General features: G+C 31.1%; 1 protein-coding gene and 1 long non-coding RNA gene across 2 annotated transcripts in view; one reads left to right on the top strand and one right to left on the bottom strand.

Annotated features, from left to right (window-relative positions):
* The first annotated feature begins 3,233 nt into the window (after nt 1-3,233).
* LOC139486026 (uncharacterized) lies at nt 3,234-5,609 on the top strand. Its single transcript, XR_011655458.1, has 3 exons — nt 3,234-3,445; nt 3,884-4,165; nt 5,324-5,609. It is a non-coding gene; the product is annotated as an uncharacterized lncRNA (long non-coding RNA).
* Nucleotides 5,610-10,811: 5,202 nt separating this feature from the next.
* LOC139486025 (anoctamin-7-like) overlaps nt 10,812-16,521 on the bottom strand; it is an 80,337-nt gene continuing 74,627 nt past the window's right edge. The window contains exon 25 of the mRNA XM_071270715.1: nt 10,812-16,094. Coding sequence (XP_071126816.1) covers nt 16,081-16,094 — 14 coding nt within the window. The 3' untranslated portion in view covers nt 10,812-16,080. The remainder of the gene's footprint in view (nt 16,095-16,521) is intronic.

Raw genomic sequence — 16,521 nt, 5'->3', positions numbered from 1 at the left:
TGATTCCATTAGTACATTGTTGAATGTTCCTTTAAGTGTTTACATTTTTTTTTTATATATTGAACATTCTTGCAAAATGAGCGAAAGAAGGCCTTTGAAGCCTCTATTTTGTTTCTAACGTATATATTTGTCTTTGTACGAAGCAAAAGTAGTACTGACATTTTGATTAATAATAGAAAATAACGTGTCGGTTTCAGATATATTGTTAATAATAAGTATCAAAATATTTATAAAGTTCTTTCTTTTTTTAGATGCTGATGAATTTAATCATCTATCTCATTTTAGTAAACGGTAAGTTATTTCTTAATTTATTTGTAATGATGATATCGCAAATTAAGATCTTTTGTAGTTAATATGAGCTAACCAATAACACAAAAGATAGATGTGTCATGGTCAAGACACAATTTGCTGTATCGAAGACCCATTGGTGGCCTTCTGCTGTTGTCTGCTCTTTGGTCGGGTTGTTGTCTTTTTGACACATTCACCATTTCCATTCTCAATTTTACAGTTCTTTTATTGATAAAGTACATGGTCGTTATTCATTGTATGGAGATTAACGATCGTATAACAATAATTCATGGCGGTCAAATATAGCTATTATTATTATTTATAGGATTGTGAAAGATCTGGTATTGGATCGTGGAGACAACTTAGTTTAACACAATTCATTTTGAAATAATTAAAAAAAAACAGTTAGTTTAAAACTTTAAACATAGCTATTTATAGTGGATTGGGAAACAATTTTTGCAAATTATATTAATCCCTTTTCACTTTGCGGGTGCAAGTGCTGCCTTGTGGCGGTATTAGCCTGCTTTTTTCGAAGTCTAAAGGGTGTCTCTAACGTGCAAGAGATATGGCTCTCTCTTAACACGGGTCAGCCATTTATCGTCCCCTTCCGATGGACTATCATCGTTTCCTCAAGACCATACTCGCAAATGGTGACAAGGGAGAGCCGAAAATTGAGCCCCTTAAATTTTAACCCAGAAACGGGAATCGAACCAGGAACCTTTGTGTTAGTAACTAGTTCGATGCACTAACCACTACACAACGGCTCGAAAAAAACGTTTAAATTTCAAAGACGAAACAAGCATCAAAATACTTGTGGTGCTTTAATGAAAAATGTCATTTGTCAAATCAAATCATGACGAATGTGTACTTGCATGAGCAACACTACGGTTTGAGCATGTGACACAGGATCTTATCGCCCGTTGGAGCACCAGACTCATCCTGGGTTTTTGATTGGATTCGTGTAACTCTTTCATTAGTTTGCAGTCTAGGGTGTTGTCTACTAGTCGTATTTCGTTTTTTGCTATGGCATTCTTTTTGTTTATTTTTCTATTTAGAATTTTAATATCCCTTAGGTATATTCTTCCTCTCTTTGAAAATCTATCATTACAATAAATACAATATAGCGGTCAGGATAATTTCTGCTCATTGTTGAAGACCGTACGGTGACCTATAATTGTTATTGTATATGTCATTTGGTCTCTTGTGAAAGGTTGGTCTCACTGGCAATCAAACTACATCTTCTTTCTTATGTAAATATTTTTGTAAACGCCCTCAACTTTACTTAAATGACAAATATGATTGATTGATTGTTGGTGTGTAATTTAACTTTCAACAACATTTATAGCTTTTTCGCAGACGCTTAGTTTTTTTTATGGAGGAAACCAGGGTGCCTGGAAAGAATCATCGACCTTCGCCAGGAAAACTCACAATCCTATATGTATAGTCTATTAAGATTGAATTTTAACACACCTGTTGCGTGTGGGGTTCTCAAAACCTCAGTGTTGACATGTGATTACAGTGAATGAACAACTTAGTTCCTTTGATAACAGAGAGCTGTATAACTAATAGTTTTATGTTGTGGGTGAAACTTCTTGGCGCAGGAGATTTTTCATTGCTTTCAGAATATAAAGCCAATTCATATTTTTAACAATGTGACTTGACAATATATTCATTGTTTTAGGATATCAGGTCATGGCGGGAGACATTACACTATACACGACACCTGTGACGTGGGAAACTGCCTTGACCGTCTGCAAAAGTCAAGGACAAAATCTTGTACAGATTTATAGAGAAGCCAAGAATCACCTTCTCAAAGAACATCTATCGTCCAACTTGTAACTATTGTTATTATTATATTATTTTTATATGATTTGCATATTAGGGAATACGCATATATGATTGGTCGAGAACGGATCTCAACGACAACCCACTTTTAAGACAAATGAATATTGCTTGAATCAATATTGAATATTCAGTCCAGGCCTGATACTTGGGCCTTTATTGAAAATGAGATTATCAAAAATATATATACAAATTAGTTATCATTTATATCGATGAAATGAAATACATTGTGAGAATAAGATTTTAAAATAGAGTGCTCCTCTTTACTTCCGATACATTTAAGTTTACATTTTATCATCTGACATTACTGCAATGAATGATCTGCATTTAAATATATCACTTTCTGATATTGGTGGGGTTTTTTTTACGATTCTTCAATTAAACTACTCAATATTCATAACAAGTTTCAACAATGGGGCCTTGTGGTCATAACATATTTACGCTGGATTACAAATGTATCATACTCAGAATCAGACATCTGCCAATCAAAACAAAAAATAAATAAATAAATAAATATATAAATAATCTTTATTTCAAGAGGATGATCCCATTAGTTAAAACTAATCTTCCTGAGAGTCCTCAAAATAATAATAACATATTTATAAGTACATAGAGTATTATAAAGTTATATTATACACAATATACAATTGTATTTAAATAATAATGAAAAAGCATATTAATTTGCACAATTTATGAAAAATTTGTAACATTTTGTTTTAAAAGATACAAGTGTATTACTCATATCAATGGATTTGGTGCATCGATTACAAAGTTTGAACTCCGAGTTCTGAGTAAAGTGGCCGAGGCTCCTGACGGGATACTCGTTTAGGAAGCAACCATTTAACTTTGTCTGAGTCGGATATTGTTTTAATTTTTCAACGCTATCAATCAATTTATTTCTTCAATATTTAACGCTATAAGCTATAGGGAAACTCTGGATTCAGAATATTTTCTTGTGTTGCCTGAACAGAATATTTTTATCCATCAACTTTGGAATCAGAATATATTTAAAAAAAAAAAAACGAACTCCCTCTCCTTTTGAAACGATTGGTCGTTCCATTATCTAGCTTGATTTTGGTTTGTTTCAGGGGAATGCACATCTGGATAGGACTGTATGCTCCAAATCCCAGTGATAATACTAATCGCATATGGTCAGATGACGGGTCTTCGCCAATTTACGAGAATTGGTCCCCATCAAAAACGGAAGGTGCTGGGTATTTATGTACTTATACCGTTGTACAAAATACAGGATTGGAATGGAATTTGGCAGATTGTGATACCGAGAAGAAATCGTTTATGTGCGAAGAAGACAAAGGTATTATTTTATTGAAGAATTTAATGCTTCTTTTTTTTCAATTGTTACATATTGACTATATAATTTTTTTCCCTCTTTTGATAAGCTTTCGAAAGAGGTAAAATGTATATCTGTAATTAGGGGCTGAAGGGTCACAGCAGTCCATTCTATTATTAAAAATATCTATTTCATTATTAAAAATTGGCTATTTCATAATATTCACGCGTATTTTGGCAGTTATGTCCTCCGTAACCCCTCTAAATGGTCATTGCTGCACAATTTACTTGTTATATCTTTAATCAGGGGATAAAGAATAGCAAAGGTCTAGTGCAAATTAAAAAAAAAAAGACAACGTAGAACATGTTCATTTTGATATATATGTTTTGGTAGTCAGGTCATCCATACATTTAACTGACAACTCAGCTCGATTTCACTGATTTCGTATTAAATCTTTTGCAGGTATTTGTACTACTGGTGTTTACTATACTTTTACTAAATGGCGTTCTGGGAGTTTTTCCGGTACTGTTTATCTCTCATCAGCAACGGTGCCAGACTGTATTTATGCTTGCGAATCGATAATATCAAATGGTGGTGTTTGCTGGGGATTCTTATACCGTGTGACGACAAATCCAAATGCATGTGTTACCTATGACACCACCGGCGATGATCCTTACTACAACATTATCAACCAACAATATTCTGGAAATCATTATAACTACATCCGCACCTGTAACTTAACAAGTAAGAATAGAATAGAATAGAATAACTTAACAAGTAAGAAAAGAATAGAATAGAATAGAATAGAATAGAATAGAATAGAATAGAATAGAATAGAATAGAATAGAATAGAATAGAATAGAATAGAATAGAATAGAATAGAATAGAATAGAATAGAATAGAATAGAATAGAATAGAATAGAATAGAATAGAAAAAAATTATTTCACAAATTACAGGGCTCATAAAGGGCATAAAAATCAGATACAATTGATATACAGAGTTGGTAAAAACAACATAATCACATGTAAATATATATAAGTATTTAGTATATTACCATTGGTCAGAATCAGAGCCAAAAACCACATATATTGTGAATAAAAGAATAAGATTACATGATATGCATTCATTCTCAAATTATTTACTTGACTTAGTATCAATATTCATAGCTGATCTCCTTAATTCAAAACAGTCACATATATAACAGCCCAGTTTATCCATAAGAGTTACATCTAAATATTTTTTTTATGCATTCGCAGTATTTTCTCTATTCCTTGTGAATTTGGCTCATTACTCTCTAATCATTATTTGTTATCACCCCATTATTTTATTTTCTTTATTTTATGGACACTTTTTTCCATAATTATCATGTTTTTGGTCATTTGGTCTGCACTTTTTACCAATTATTCTTTTCTCTGTAAAACCCATCCAGACCTCGATGTAATTAATTTCTATTATTTCTTTTAAATCCTCCTTTTCTTTTTATTCATCTTTATTGTTGTTGAGTATATGTACTATTGTTTGTCTGTTTGTCCTTTCATTTTTAGCCGTGGCGTTGTCAGTTTATTTTCGATTTACGAGTTTGACTGTCCCTCTGGTATCTTTCGTCCCTCTTTTATTGATTGCGTCTTCTTCCTTTTATTTTAGATTCATAAAAGAAATCGATTGGTACAAAACATGTTAGTCAAAGACAAACTGGTAACTCCGTGGCAATAGAAACAAAACCCCAAAATTTTTTAATCAACACTCTATAAAACATATCATAGAAAACTAAAGACTTGGAAAACGAAACCTTTACACAATCCAGGGTGAGCTCGGGTTGTTTACGGAAATTGAATGACACGTCAAATTAACATGTTAACTGACATGTATATTTCAATAAAAAATCACAATCTTTTTTTCAGTACACGTACGTAGTCATTGTTCGGCATGTTTCCCTACCACACCACACCCCACCACCTTAGTGCAAACAACGACAGAAGACCACACCACTGACATACACACAACGACAGAAGATCACACCACTAGGGTACACACAACGACAGAAGAAGTTGAGATGACAGTAGACCAAATTACAACAATAAAATATGATACGACAACAAAATACAGAACAACAGTGACAACTGGAGAAAAAACAACACAGACAACAACAGAAATTGGAACAAGCAATGGCAATCAAACAAGACCTGGCGGAGGTACCAATTAGGATTTAAGATTCAATCATTCTATTTGTAGTACTGTAAAAGATTAAGGAAAGGACATATTATTTATTTACTAGATACTAGTATTAAAAGGTTTTTAACAAATGCTACCTTTTTAATTTATAACGATAAGATAATTGAAATTTCTTCAGTCAAGAAATACTAAGCTAATTAAAAATGAAAAGAATAAAATAATGATACGTTAAACGGATTATATCTTCTTCGTACTTTATTAAGCTTTTTTTTTTAACTTTTTTGGATTCGAGTGTCACTGATGAGTCTTTTGTAGACAAAACGCGCGTCTGGCTTTTATACAAATATTAGTCCTGGTACCTATGATGAGTTTATTTTTCACTCAAAACAGCTAAAAATTACCTGACGATCAACAATAGTTTGTTAAAACAGAGGTTGACATTTCGTTTAAATAGTTATCAAAGATACCAGGCTTATAATTCAATACAGCAGACGCATCAGTGACGCCTATATCAAAAGAGTTATTTATCCAAAGAAGGACCAAGTAGAAGAGCATTGAGGACCCAAAATACCAAAAAGTTATCCCAAATACGGCTAAGGTAATCTATGCCTTAAACAGTGTTTACAGTTAAAAAGTAAAATCACATAAATACTGAACTCCGAGGAAAATTCAGAACAAATAGTCCCTATTCGAATGGAAAAATCAAAAGCTTAAACACATCAAACGAATGAATAACAACGGTCATATTCCTGACTTGGTATAGGCATTTCTAATATAGAAAATGGTGGATTGAACCTAGTTTTATAGCTAGCTAAACCTCTCACTTGTATGACAATAGCATCAAATTGTACTATAATGAATACGATGTGAGCACTAAAAAAAACAGATATGATAACAGGTAGAAATGTAAGAAAAAAGTAGGGGTACAGAAATCAACATTGTGTTATAATTTAAATCACTATAATAACGTATATTTTCAGGCAGTTCTCCTTATTGTACATGCACTTGTCATAATGTAACAACCACATTATCATTGGATGAGAGTATTAAGGAAATAGTGAACAATATCAAAGTTGATAAACGAAAAATGTCATCTCACACTAGAAAACTTACATCCGCGAAAGACTCTCGACCATCCTCGGCTAGTATTGGATATTTCGGAATAATAATGCTGTCGACAACATTTGGAATGCTGGTGTTTCTTGATTTTCATAGATTGATTGACAAATGTTGTACTATTTTAAAACTCAAGAAAAACCAGCATAGTAGTCAATGCTGAGGCTAAATCATATGTGTAGTAGTATAAGTTACATGTTTTTCTCATGATCTGTTGACAGAGACTGCAAATGAATAATTTTAGCTGTAAAATTAGTTATAATATGTGTCCATAATTTTTGTCTATGGACTTGTATCATTCTATTAAATGCACTTTGAAATTTGAGTAAGAGGGATAACCTCCAGAATTTGTAGTGCATAACTTTTTAGCTTTCAAATCAACGGTATTTCTAAAACAAATAATATAAGAGCGACCTTTTGTTTCGGGTGATGTGTATTCAAGAAGAGTCAATATTTGTAAGCTTCATTCATGCGAATCAGCTGAGATCACCCGTAGTTTGTGGGGTTAGTGTTGCCCAGTCTTTAGATTTCTATGTTATATTTTATGTACTATTGTTAGTCTTTTAGTTGTTTTATTTTAGCCGTAGCGTTGTCTGTTTATTTTCGACATACAAGTTTGAATGTCCCTCTGGTATCTTTCGTCCCTCTTTTTCCAAAAAAAAACCATGATTGTGTCATGGACTAATACTTCGCTATAGATACATCCACACTTTTGTTCAATAACTTGTGTAGTGTTTATATCATATAAGTAGGAACAGTGAAAGCTGAGTTCTAATAAATGTTCATATAATAGTATACATTTTTATATTCATTATTGACAAAAATATAAACAAATCACTACATACCTTCATGCTCTGTAATCTTCAATAAAACATAGATGCCAAGCTTGAAATTGTGTACGCGTTTTTTCTACAAAATACTCGTCAGTGACGTTCAAATCAAGATTTTAAAAGGATACATAATGTACAAAGTTGTAGAGCAGTTAAACCCAAAATTCCGATTGGTTATAACAGTGTATTTGTCACCATTACGTCGTTGTATCGTATATGATGCTTAATGACTCCGGTATTATAATGAATACTTATGGCATGGTTCATGGTACACCACGATGCAAGCACATTACAAAGAAAAGAATGTCTTGAAAAACTAGGGGATGTATAAGTTATTTCTGTGGTATTTTCAAGTTTGTTTGTCCTGTATTTGTTTTGTTATGCCCTTTATTGATGCTTTTCGAACTTTCAAGTGATTTTTGTCAGGCGAGCTTCGGAAACTGAGTAGAAACCTCAATAACAAAATATTACATTATAGAACTAGTGTTATGTAAACATCTGTTTGTTTTTTCGTCGTTTTCGGTTGGGGTTTTTTTTTTTGCCAGGATATTTGTGGTTATGAGATTTGATTCCCCCCTATGATATTTTCCTCCTGCTTCTGGCCTTCTATGATACATGTTAGTTATTGTTATCATTGATTTGCATTACAATTCTGCATGAAATTACTTGCTTCATGTCTACAGATCAAAAGGTTTGTGTAACAGCGACATCTATATATATATATCAAATTACACATTGATTGGCATCACTTGTTTATGATACATGTATAAACTTAGACAGTACCAAAGAGTGGGTCTATACTTCAATCTACTTGTCCGTCCGTTTGTCAAGCAAATGGTGTGTGTACTCTGTTTCTCAGAAACTCTTAAGCATAATGACTTTATATTTATACATGTTTCGTGTTTGCCAATATTTATAATCTTTTCTATACTTTGAATGAATTTAACATTTTTCGTTATGCTTTTCTCAAGATCTACTTATAATTAACGGGATGACTTGATATTTTGTCAGCAGCTTGATAATAACGAGTTGTCATGTGTGCACGTTTTTCATGCCTGTAAGACATCGACATTCTACATTGGAACACTATTTTTTAGTGGAGCTTAGATAAGCACTCCTTTTGTTGATATTAGGGTATTCTGAACACATAAACTGCAAAGATTTCACATCCCCGTGTAAGTATATCGAGTGTACTTTTGTTTATTTTGATATCAAAATACTGGTAGCTAATGACTAATGTCAATTACAGATGTACAAAACAACATAAATAATGATATTATATTTACATGTTTACATAGTAGTTTTATTGAAAGAAAGAAAAAGCATCTTTACATTGTGTTTAACCGTTTGAAGGTCCATTCAACATGCTGTTCAATGACCTCCTCCTTTTTTCCTCCATTCTTTGGCATAATATCGGCAGTGCTTATGTCTTCCAACTCCAAATAAATCACCTTTTCGAGATTTCCGTTTATTTCTTCTTTCTTTTCAGATATTTCATTGTTTTCCAGTTTTGAATAATTCCTCTGTTGTTCTTTTCTGTCTTCTTGGTCAAATGATTTTTCACTGCTTAGTTTCGGTATCGATTCAGATAGTAATGTCTGATATGGATTTATATACCCATCGTTTACACTTTCTGTAGAGTCTTTGCTAGTAGAACTTCTTGATTGTGAGTCGCTACTATTTTGATCTTTACGAGAGCTTGGGGAGTCGGGACACATTTTTTCTTCGTCAATTTCTGCATAAGCGTTAATATCGTCTTTAATTTCATTATGAGTCGAGATTCTGTGTCCGTTATTATCTTGTTGACCTAGTGAATTGTTTGGTATGACATTGAAGATTTTTCGAGGTCGAAGTTTTCTACGTATACAATACACAACCAAGACGCATATGAAAACAAAGATCAAACACGAAGTAGTTCCAACTATGACTACGACTGTTTTGTGTTCACCAAATTCTATAAAAAAAAATTAACACAAAAAAATAAAACTATACCTGTCCACGCAGTCAATAAACTATATTCGTGTAACAAATTCTTTACTTTACTTTGTTTCATAATTTAAGCATTGTTTTCGTCTTTTGCTTTAAGTAGCTATTACGGTGGAAATTGTCTATATCAAATTGAGCATTTAAAGTTACTTAATATATAAGCAAAAAGTAAATTTCTACAAATGTCTGCAAAAATGGTGGCTTAACAAACTAGTTTACTAATTTTTTTCAGTTTAATCTTGATGGGTCAATCTTTCATTCAAAATATGAATCTTCATTTCATATGCTTAGACGCTGTTCTGCTCTGGTCCGGTTGTTGTTTTTTTACGCATTCCCCATTTCCATTATGAATTGTATTGTTAACTTCAAATGATCGAAACTGATTTAAGACATTTACTTGGGTGGTGCTTTACGAAACCTGATTTTATATTATAAAAGAGGGAAGAAAGATACCAGAGGGACAGTCAAGCTCATAAATCGAAAATAAACTGACAACGCCATGGCTAAAAATGAATTTGACAAACAGACAAACAATAGTACACATGACACAATATAGAAAACTAAAGAATAAACAACATGAACCCCACCAAAAACTAGGGCGGATCTCAGGTGCTAATATCAGTCCTAGTTCATCACAGCATTTGCTCCTACCTCTTGTATTTCTTTGCAACATTTTAAGACGATTTGCAGCCGATTGCAATGAGTGTGTAGATAAACGTTATATCTTAGGTTAGCTTGCTTGCTAGCTAAACCGTGAAATCATTATTAGATCAGGTAAACTACCCACTTTAAGAGTAGATAAGCTTAACAGATAACCAATCTATCTGTTTGTAGGACTAAATACTTCGAACGGAGGATAGTATATTAATTTAATAATGACTTCACGGTTCAGCTAGCACGCAAGCTAACAAAACCTATTACATTAACCTACACACTCATTGCAATCGACTTTAAAGCTTCGAAAATATTTTATAAACAACTTTTTTTCAGTTGATTCCTAGATATTCCGTACGATTTCAAGTGTTTTGTCGTAATAAGATGATATGCGAGTGTTTCTTTCATTGCACGCAGACTAGTTTTTGAATAACATCGTCTGAGTATTGTCCTTTGAATGTTTTTTTCTTAATAATGCTTACATTTTTTTCAAATTTTCAACGTTTTTTTTTTTTATACTCAAATCAACAGCAACATAATTATTCTAAACTATGAATGAATGTACAGAAGGAGTTTTCTGATGACTTTTATGTAAATTGTGTTAAAATGTTAATAAATACAAGCTACAGAATTTCATAATAATTTTACTAGGAAAGATTAATAATGAGTATCACAGATCAAAGGTCACAAAATACAATGATTTATACTAGAACATACAACCAGACATATATAATACCTGAGAAAGGTAACTTCACATTATAGATATTGAAAATCTTTTGAGATCATAAGATTTCACATCTGTTTCCTCAATACATTACTTATAGAAAACATAAACATTAACAATATATAAAAAGAGTAAGTAAGATACTTGTTCTTGTTTTTAGTATAAACTCTATTTTTTTGAAAATTTTGGTTTTCTGGAAATTATTGTTGACTCTTTTATCAGGTTTATTACAAATACTTGGGGGTAAAAAATAATTTTTTATCAAAAATTAAAAAAACACAAAACTTTAATGAGACTTTCCTATCTGGAGTACTATATATGTCTCAGATACAATAAATACAATCTCCTTTTCATCACTGGCTACTGTTTACCAACAAATTTTAATGTCTATTCAAGCTAAAGGCTTTTTACACTGAGTCCTCATTAAATATGAAATTGTGCTCAACAAATTCCCATTTATCCTGGGTAATTTTTAAGTACAGTATTTCCTTTCATCTTTTCACCTTGTTTTAATACTTTAACAAAATAAATTCATATTTTACAGATTAAACATTACTATCACATTTTCTATCTTTGTCTTAGTTTAATCTTAAAACAAGGCATTGTACAGAAGACACATGAATTTTTTTTCCACAAAATAATCATCTAAAATTGGAAAAGAAAGGGAGGTTATATTTGTTTTTACCATCACCCATAGATATCTCATTCAACACATTATTCAATGTTTTCCCTGATCAATAACTGTGGATGAATAACAGAAAATTTCAAAAAAATGATTGTTAGTGCAATTGCAAATAACTTTTAATAACTATTTTTTTCAAAAAGGAACTGTTTTTTTACAATGTGAATATGATTAGATAGCATGATTCTCGTTTATTCAATTGAAAACTCAATCTCTGATGCAGAGTTCATTTCCGTTCCATACATGCTCCACAATACACAGAGTAGTGTTACGAAGTTTTGAACGGAACGGAGATGATCTCTATGCCAGAGATTGCTGAAAACTATCAAAACTTTACATAAAAATAATCTGCAACATAATGAATCAAAATTTATCAGGTGGGAAATGGGAGGCACTCAAATTAATTAAACATAGGTGGTTGCATTTTGTAAAAAGTATAAGTAAATTTTTGTTTGATTTGTTTTATGGACAGTAGGGGTCTCTGATGAGCCCCCCCCTTAAAAAAATGCATTTAACTCTTGAAGAGCCTGCATCTGTGCACTGACATTTCTTTTTAGTTTCTTTCCGTTAAAGTTTTAAATGGTTAATTTAGGTGATTCACCACTTTCCAAATATGATAGAGTATCTAATATAAAAGAGGGGCGAAAGATACCAGAGGGACAGTCAAACTTATATATCGAAAAACAATGGGCCATATATAATTATACAGAACACAAAGGCATAACTATTACAACCCACTACTACTATGCTTTACATTAAATAAAATAATCTCAGTAATAAATAGATGTACAGCACTAAATGTTCTTCTTAGGGAAGATTTTAAGACTGTCAATCTTAATGATTGATGGCGTTTAACACCTATTTCAGCACTAATGGCTACGTCATGACAGTTTCTTTTATTGATGGAGGACAAAATAGAGTACCCAAATCGAAAGACGACCTTCAGTCTGAAACTTTGTTTGTAGTTATATAAGTTTGGAGTAGAATGGACCTGTAGAGAACATAGTTTGAAAGTACAATCTCAGTTATGACAGGCTGATGATAAAGTGTACATGAATTACTAAGACTACTGAAAAACCAAGGCCCCTATTGATGGTTGATAAATATGTTTGAAAATTAAGTTTTGTTTACTCAACAGGATGTTAACTCACCACCTTGTTTTACCAGAACTCATTTAACATCTGTTAACATCTGTACCAATGTTTTCTTTAATGAATCATCTTCGAATTTCTGAATAAAAAGTCAGCTAATACCAAAACAATATCCTTCATTATAATTTACAAGAAGAATTAGGATTCATTAATTTTTCTGTGGATGAAGTAAAATTTCCACTTTCACAATCTTAACTTTGTGATTTAAATTCTGCCTTTATCAAAAGGACTTAACATTAGTTTTTCACTAAGTATTATTTGTGTTTTCCCTACACGAGAATTTTATGAAAGTTTGGTATCTCATAAAAATCAATGATTTGAAAATAAATGATTTAGGTGCATCATCAGTGATCTCAATATAAAAATTAACATCTAAGTGGAGGTAGATATAGTTCCAAGTAGAAAAAAACAAAACACTTAACATTTACCTTACAAATATCATAAAAAAACATTTTTAAAAGTACAAAGTCCTGTATACAACAAATTAACATTTTCAAAACATATATCAGTATTTTATTTATGTAAAAAAATGTTTATTCCATAGAAAAAAATCCCTTTAAATCTGTTGAAACTTGTTCCTAATGCATGAAATAAATACAACATAATTATGAATCACAAAATAGGTAAACAAATTTGCTGTCTATAAAAACTATCACAGTTAATTCATATAAAAAAATGTTTGCATTCGCATGGTTGTATAGAGATACTCAGTCAAAATACATAGTAAGCCGTACTCAATTACAAATTTTTTTATGATTCCAATAATACACTTGTATAAACCAAAGAGACCCTCTTAGGAGCTTGAATCACCCAATAAACAAATTTAACCCCTTAATTAATTCAGAAAATAATTTTCCACAAAATCAGACTTCAGGGCTTTGTTTCAGCTAATCCCTTAAAATTTTAAAGCATTACAATTTCATTTGAACAGTTTTTTTAAAGCTATTTAAACCTTGGATTAGTCATTTTACTTCTCTGGAAAGAAACCACCTGGATCCATAAACAACTATATGGCCCTCAGTAACATGAATTATTTGTTAAAAGTTGATTACTCATTTTAAATTTTTCAAGATTTCACCAATTAGTAAACTTTATACTATAATTACTCATTTCATTTAAAAATTGAATGCTTCTTTTTGTAACTTCATTGGGGTGTAAAAGCGTTGAGCGAAGTACATTTTGTATGAAGTGCTTAACATTTTCTTGGCTAGGATAATGAAAACACAATTTTCATCAAGTTTTTCTTTAATTTACCTATGCACTTTATTGGGGAACCTCTTGTCATCTTTATTGTCTAAATAATGTTTAATTTCAGAAGGACGTGAAATTGCTGTTTGCCAATCAAAATAACTGTATCATAATGAATATACATCTAATGTAATAGACCACTTTCGAGTTCATTCGTCACCAGAAAAAACTCGTCAATTATACACGCCTTTATGGCGTCATTTACCAGATAGAGGGGGTCGCCTGTATCCCTGCACTATTTACGTTCATCAAGTGTCTTAGTGATCGTCATTGTGCAGGATAAACTAGAAATAATGGTTGTTCTGTAGGTACTTAATGACAATTCCCTTATGACAGCAATGCTGATTGTCAATTTTGAGAATTCAATTTGCCGATTAATTCGTACAATATAGAATTATAGTTTTCCAACCACTCGCTCAACATTGGAATGGAAGTGATGACGCCCCTAATTGCACAAATGACGTTCACTAAAACCAGAGTTTTTGACGGAAATGCATCGAACTCAAAAGTTGTCTATTATATTTGTATAAATGGCTTGAGATTTCAGTATATTATGTACAAAATGTTTTCAAGTGCTAACTTTCTAGATTGAGATGTCCACTACATGATTTTGACTGTGTATCTAAATTGCACGATTATTATTGTTAAAAAAGCTCTAAAATATGATTTTGTCAAAATATACATCAAAAATTTGTTGAGCGATTTTATAGCTATGTAATCAATTTCCACTAAAATGGTTTCTTTAAAATTCATTGTATTTTTTAAAGAATTGTCATGTAAACTATTTGAATCTTTGCAATTTTCACATAATATATTTGGATGTAATGTCAGATCAACATTTTTTTTAAATGAGCTGTATTGGTCAATAACAGATTAATAAATAACAATAAAATACATGTATGTATGTATATAGCTGATTGTTCAGAATGAAAACATACAAAAACAGTCTTTGGAAAACATTAAAACAATAATAGTTTACATAAAACAACATAAAATATAAACTCTACAGTATAGAAGTCATGTATATACTAACAAAAAAGTCTTTCTTTCCATAGACGGAAAAATAATATCACAAAACAGTTAAAAGGACCTTTTTTCACAAAGTACAATACAGAAAAAAATCTAAACAGTTATTGTTACAACAACAAAAATAACATAAAATAAAAACATAATGAGTTTCTTAAAAAGTTTGAAAAGAAACCTCTGCTGCCAAATTAAAATTATTTCATATTTATTATTTAGGTAAACCGATTTTCCACATTTTTAAAAAATTTTGTACGCCATATTGTTCAAAATTGTGTTATCAATAGATAAAGGAAGATGTGGTGTGAGTGCCAATGAGACAATTCTCCATCCAAATAACAATTTAAAAAGTAAACCATTATAGGTTAAAGTACGGCCTTCAACACGGAGCCTTGGCTCACACCGAACAACAAGCTATAAAGGGCCCCAAAATTACTAGTATAAAACCATTCAAACGGGAAAACCAACGGTCAAACATGAATTTAAAAATTTGAATATTTTTTTGAAGTTTCTTTAGGATAAATGTACAAAGGCAACAATTTTGGGTTATAACTGACAAAGTAAAACTATTATTAAAATAACTCTTTGATTGTCATGATTGTCAACTATTCCGTGATGTGATCAAATGATTCTCTGACCTTTTAACTTTAAACATTCAGTTTGAATAAATATCCTGAATCATGCCATTTACTATAAAAAAACTTATAAAATGTAAAGAGATGTACATAAACTTTTGTTGATTTTGAGAGAATGAAACTATGAGCATGCAGAATTCCATTTTGAAGTTTTAAAAATGCAACAAAATATTGAAATTTTTTTTTATTTTCAAAGTTTTCAAATAACATCTTAAAATATCACAAAATAATATAATTAAACTAATATTTGGATTTCACAACATTTAAAAAAAAGGATGGAAAATGATTGAAGGATATCAATATATATAAAACAAGAAATAAATTAAACATTTTGTCATCACAGAACATTATCTAGTAAATACAACAAATATAAAAATAGCACTGCTTTATTATTCTTCTTTGAAAACATATTTCGCTGAATTCACACTTTTCTAACGTCACACTTCTGTATCTGTAATAGAAAATCATCATAAGTGTTTAGAGGACATCACAATATAGTAATAATAGTACAGATAAAAATCAACATAATTACTAATTTCCATCTAATCTTATTGAAATAAAAAGGACTCTCAGGAAATTCCATGTAAGCAACTTTTTCAAATTACAGCCTTAGATGCAATAACCATAAGCTAACATGGATTAATTCGTTTTTGCAGGTACAAATTTCATGAATTTGGAAAATAAATGTATTTTCATCGATATTTTATTGAATGGTTTTTCCAAAGCCTGTCTACAAGCCTTTAGAAAAATTGTACTTTGCTGAACTTTGCAGGAATCTATAATTAGGTCTTTTTCTTTTGTTAATTTTTCTGTATATCATGTTTGTTTTTGTTTTCATTGTTTTATACATTAATCAGGCTGTTAGTTGAATTGTATTA

This window comes from Mytilus edulis, chromosome 8 (genome assembly GCF_963676685.1).
Source record: "Mytilus edulis chromosome 8, xbMytEdul2.2, whole genome shotgun sequence".
NCBI classification, from domain to species: domain Eukaryota; kingdom Metazoa; phylum Mollusca; class Bivalvia; order Mytilida; family Mytilidae; genus Mytilus; species Mytilus edulis.
This window is presented reverse-complemented; position numbering and strand designations above follow the sequence as displayed.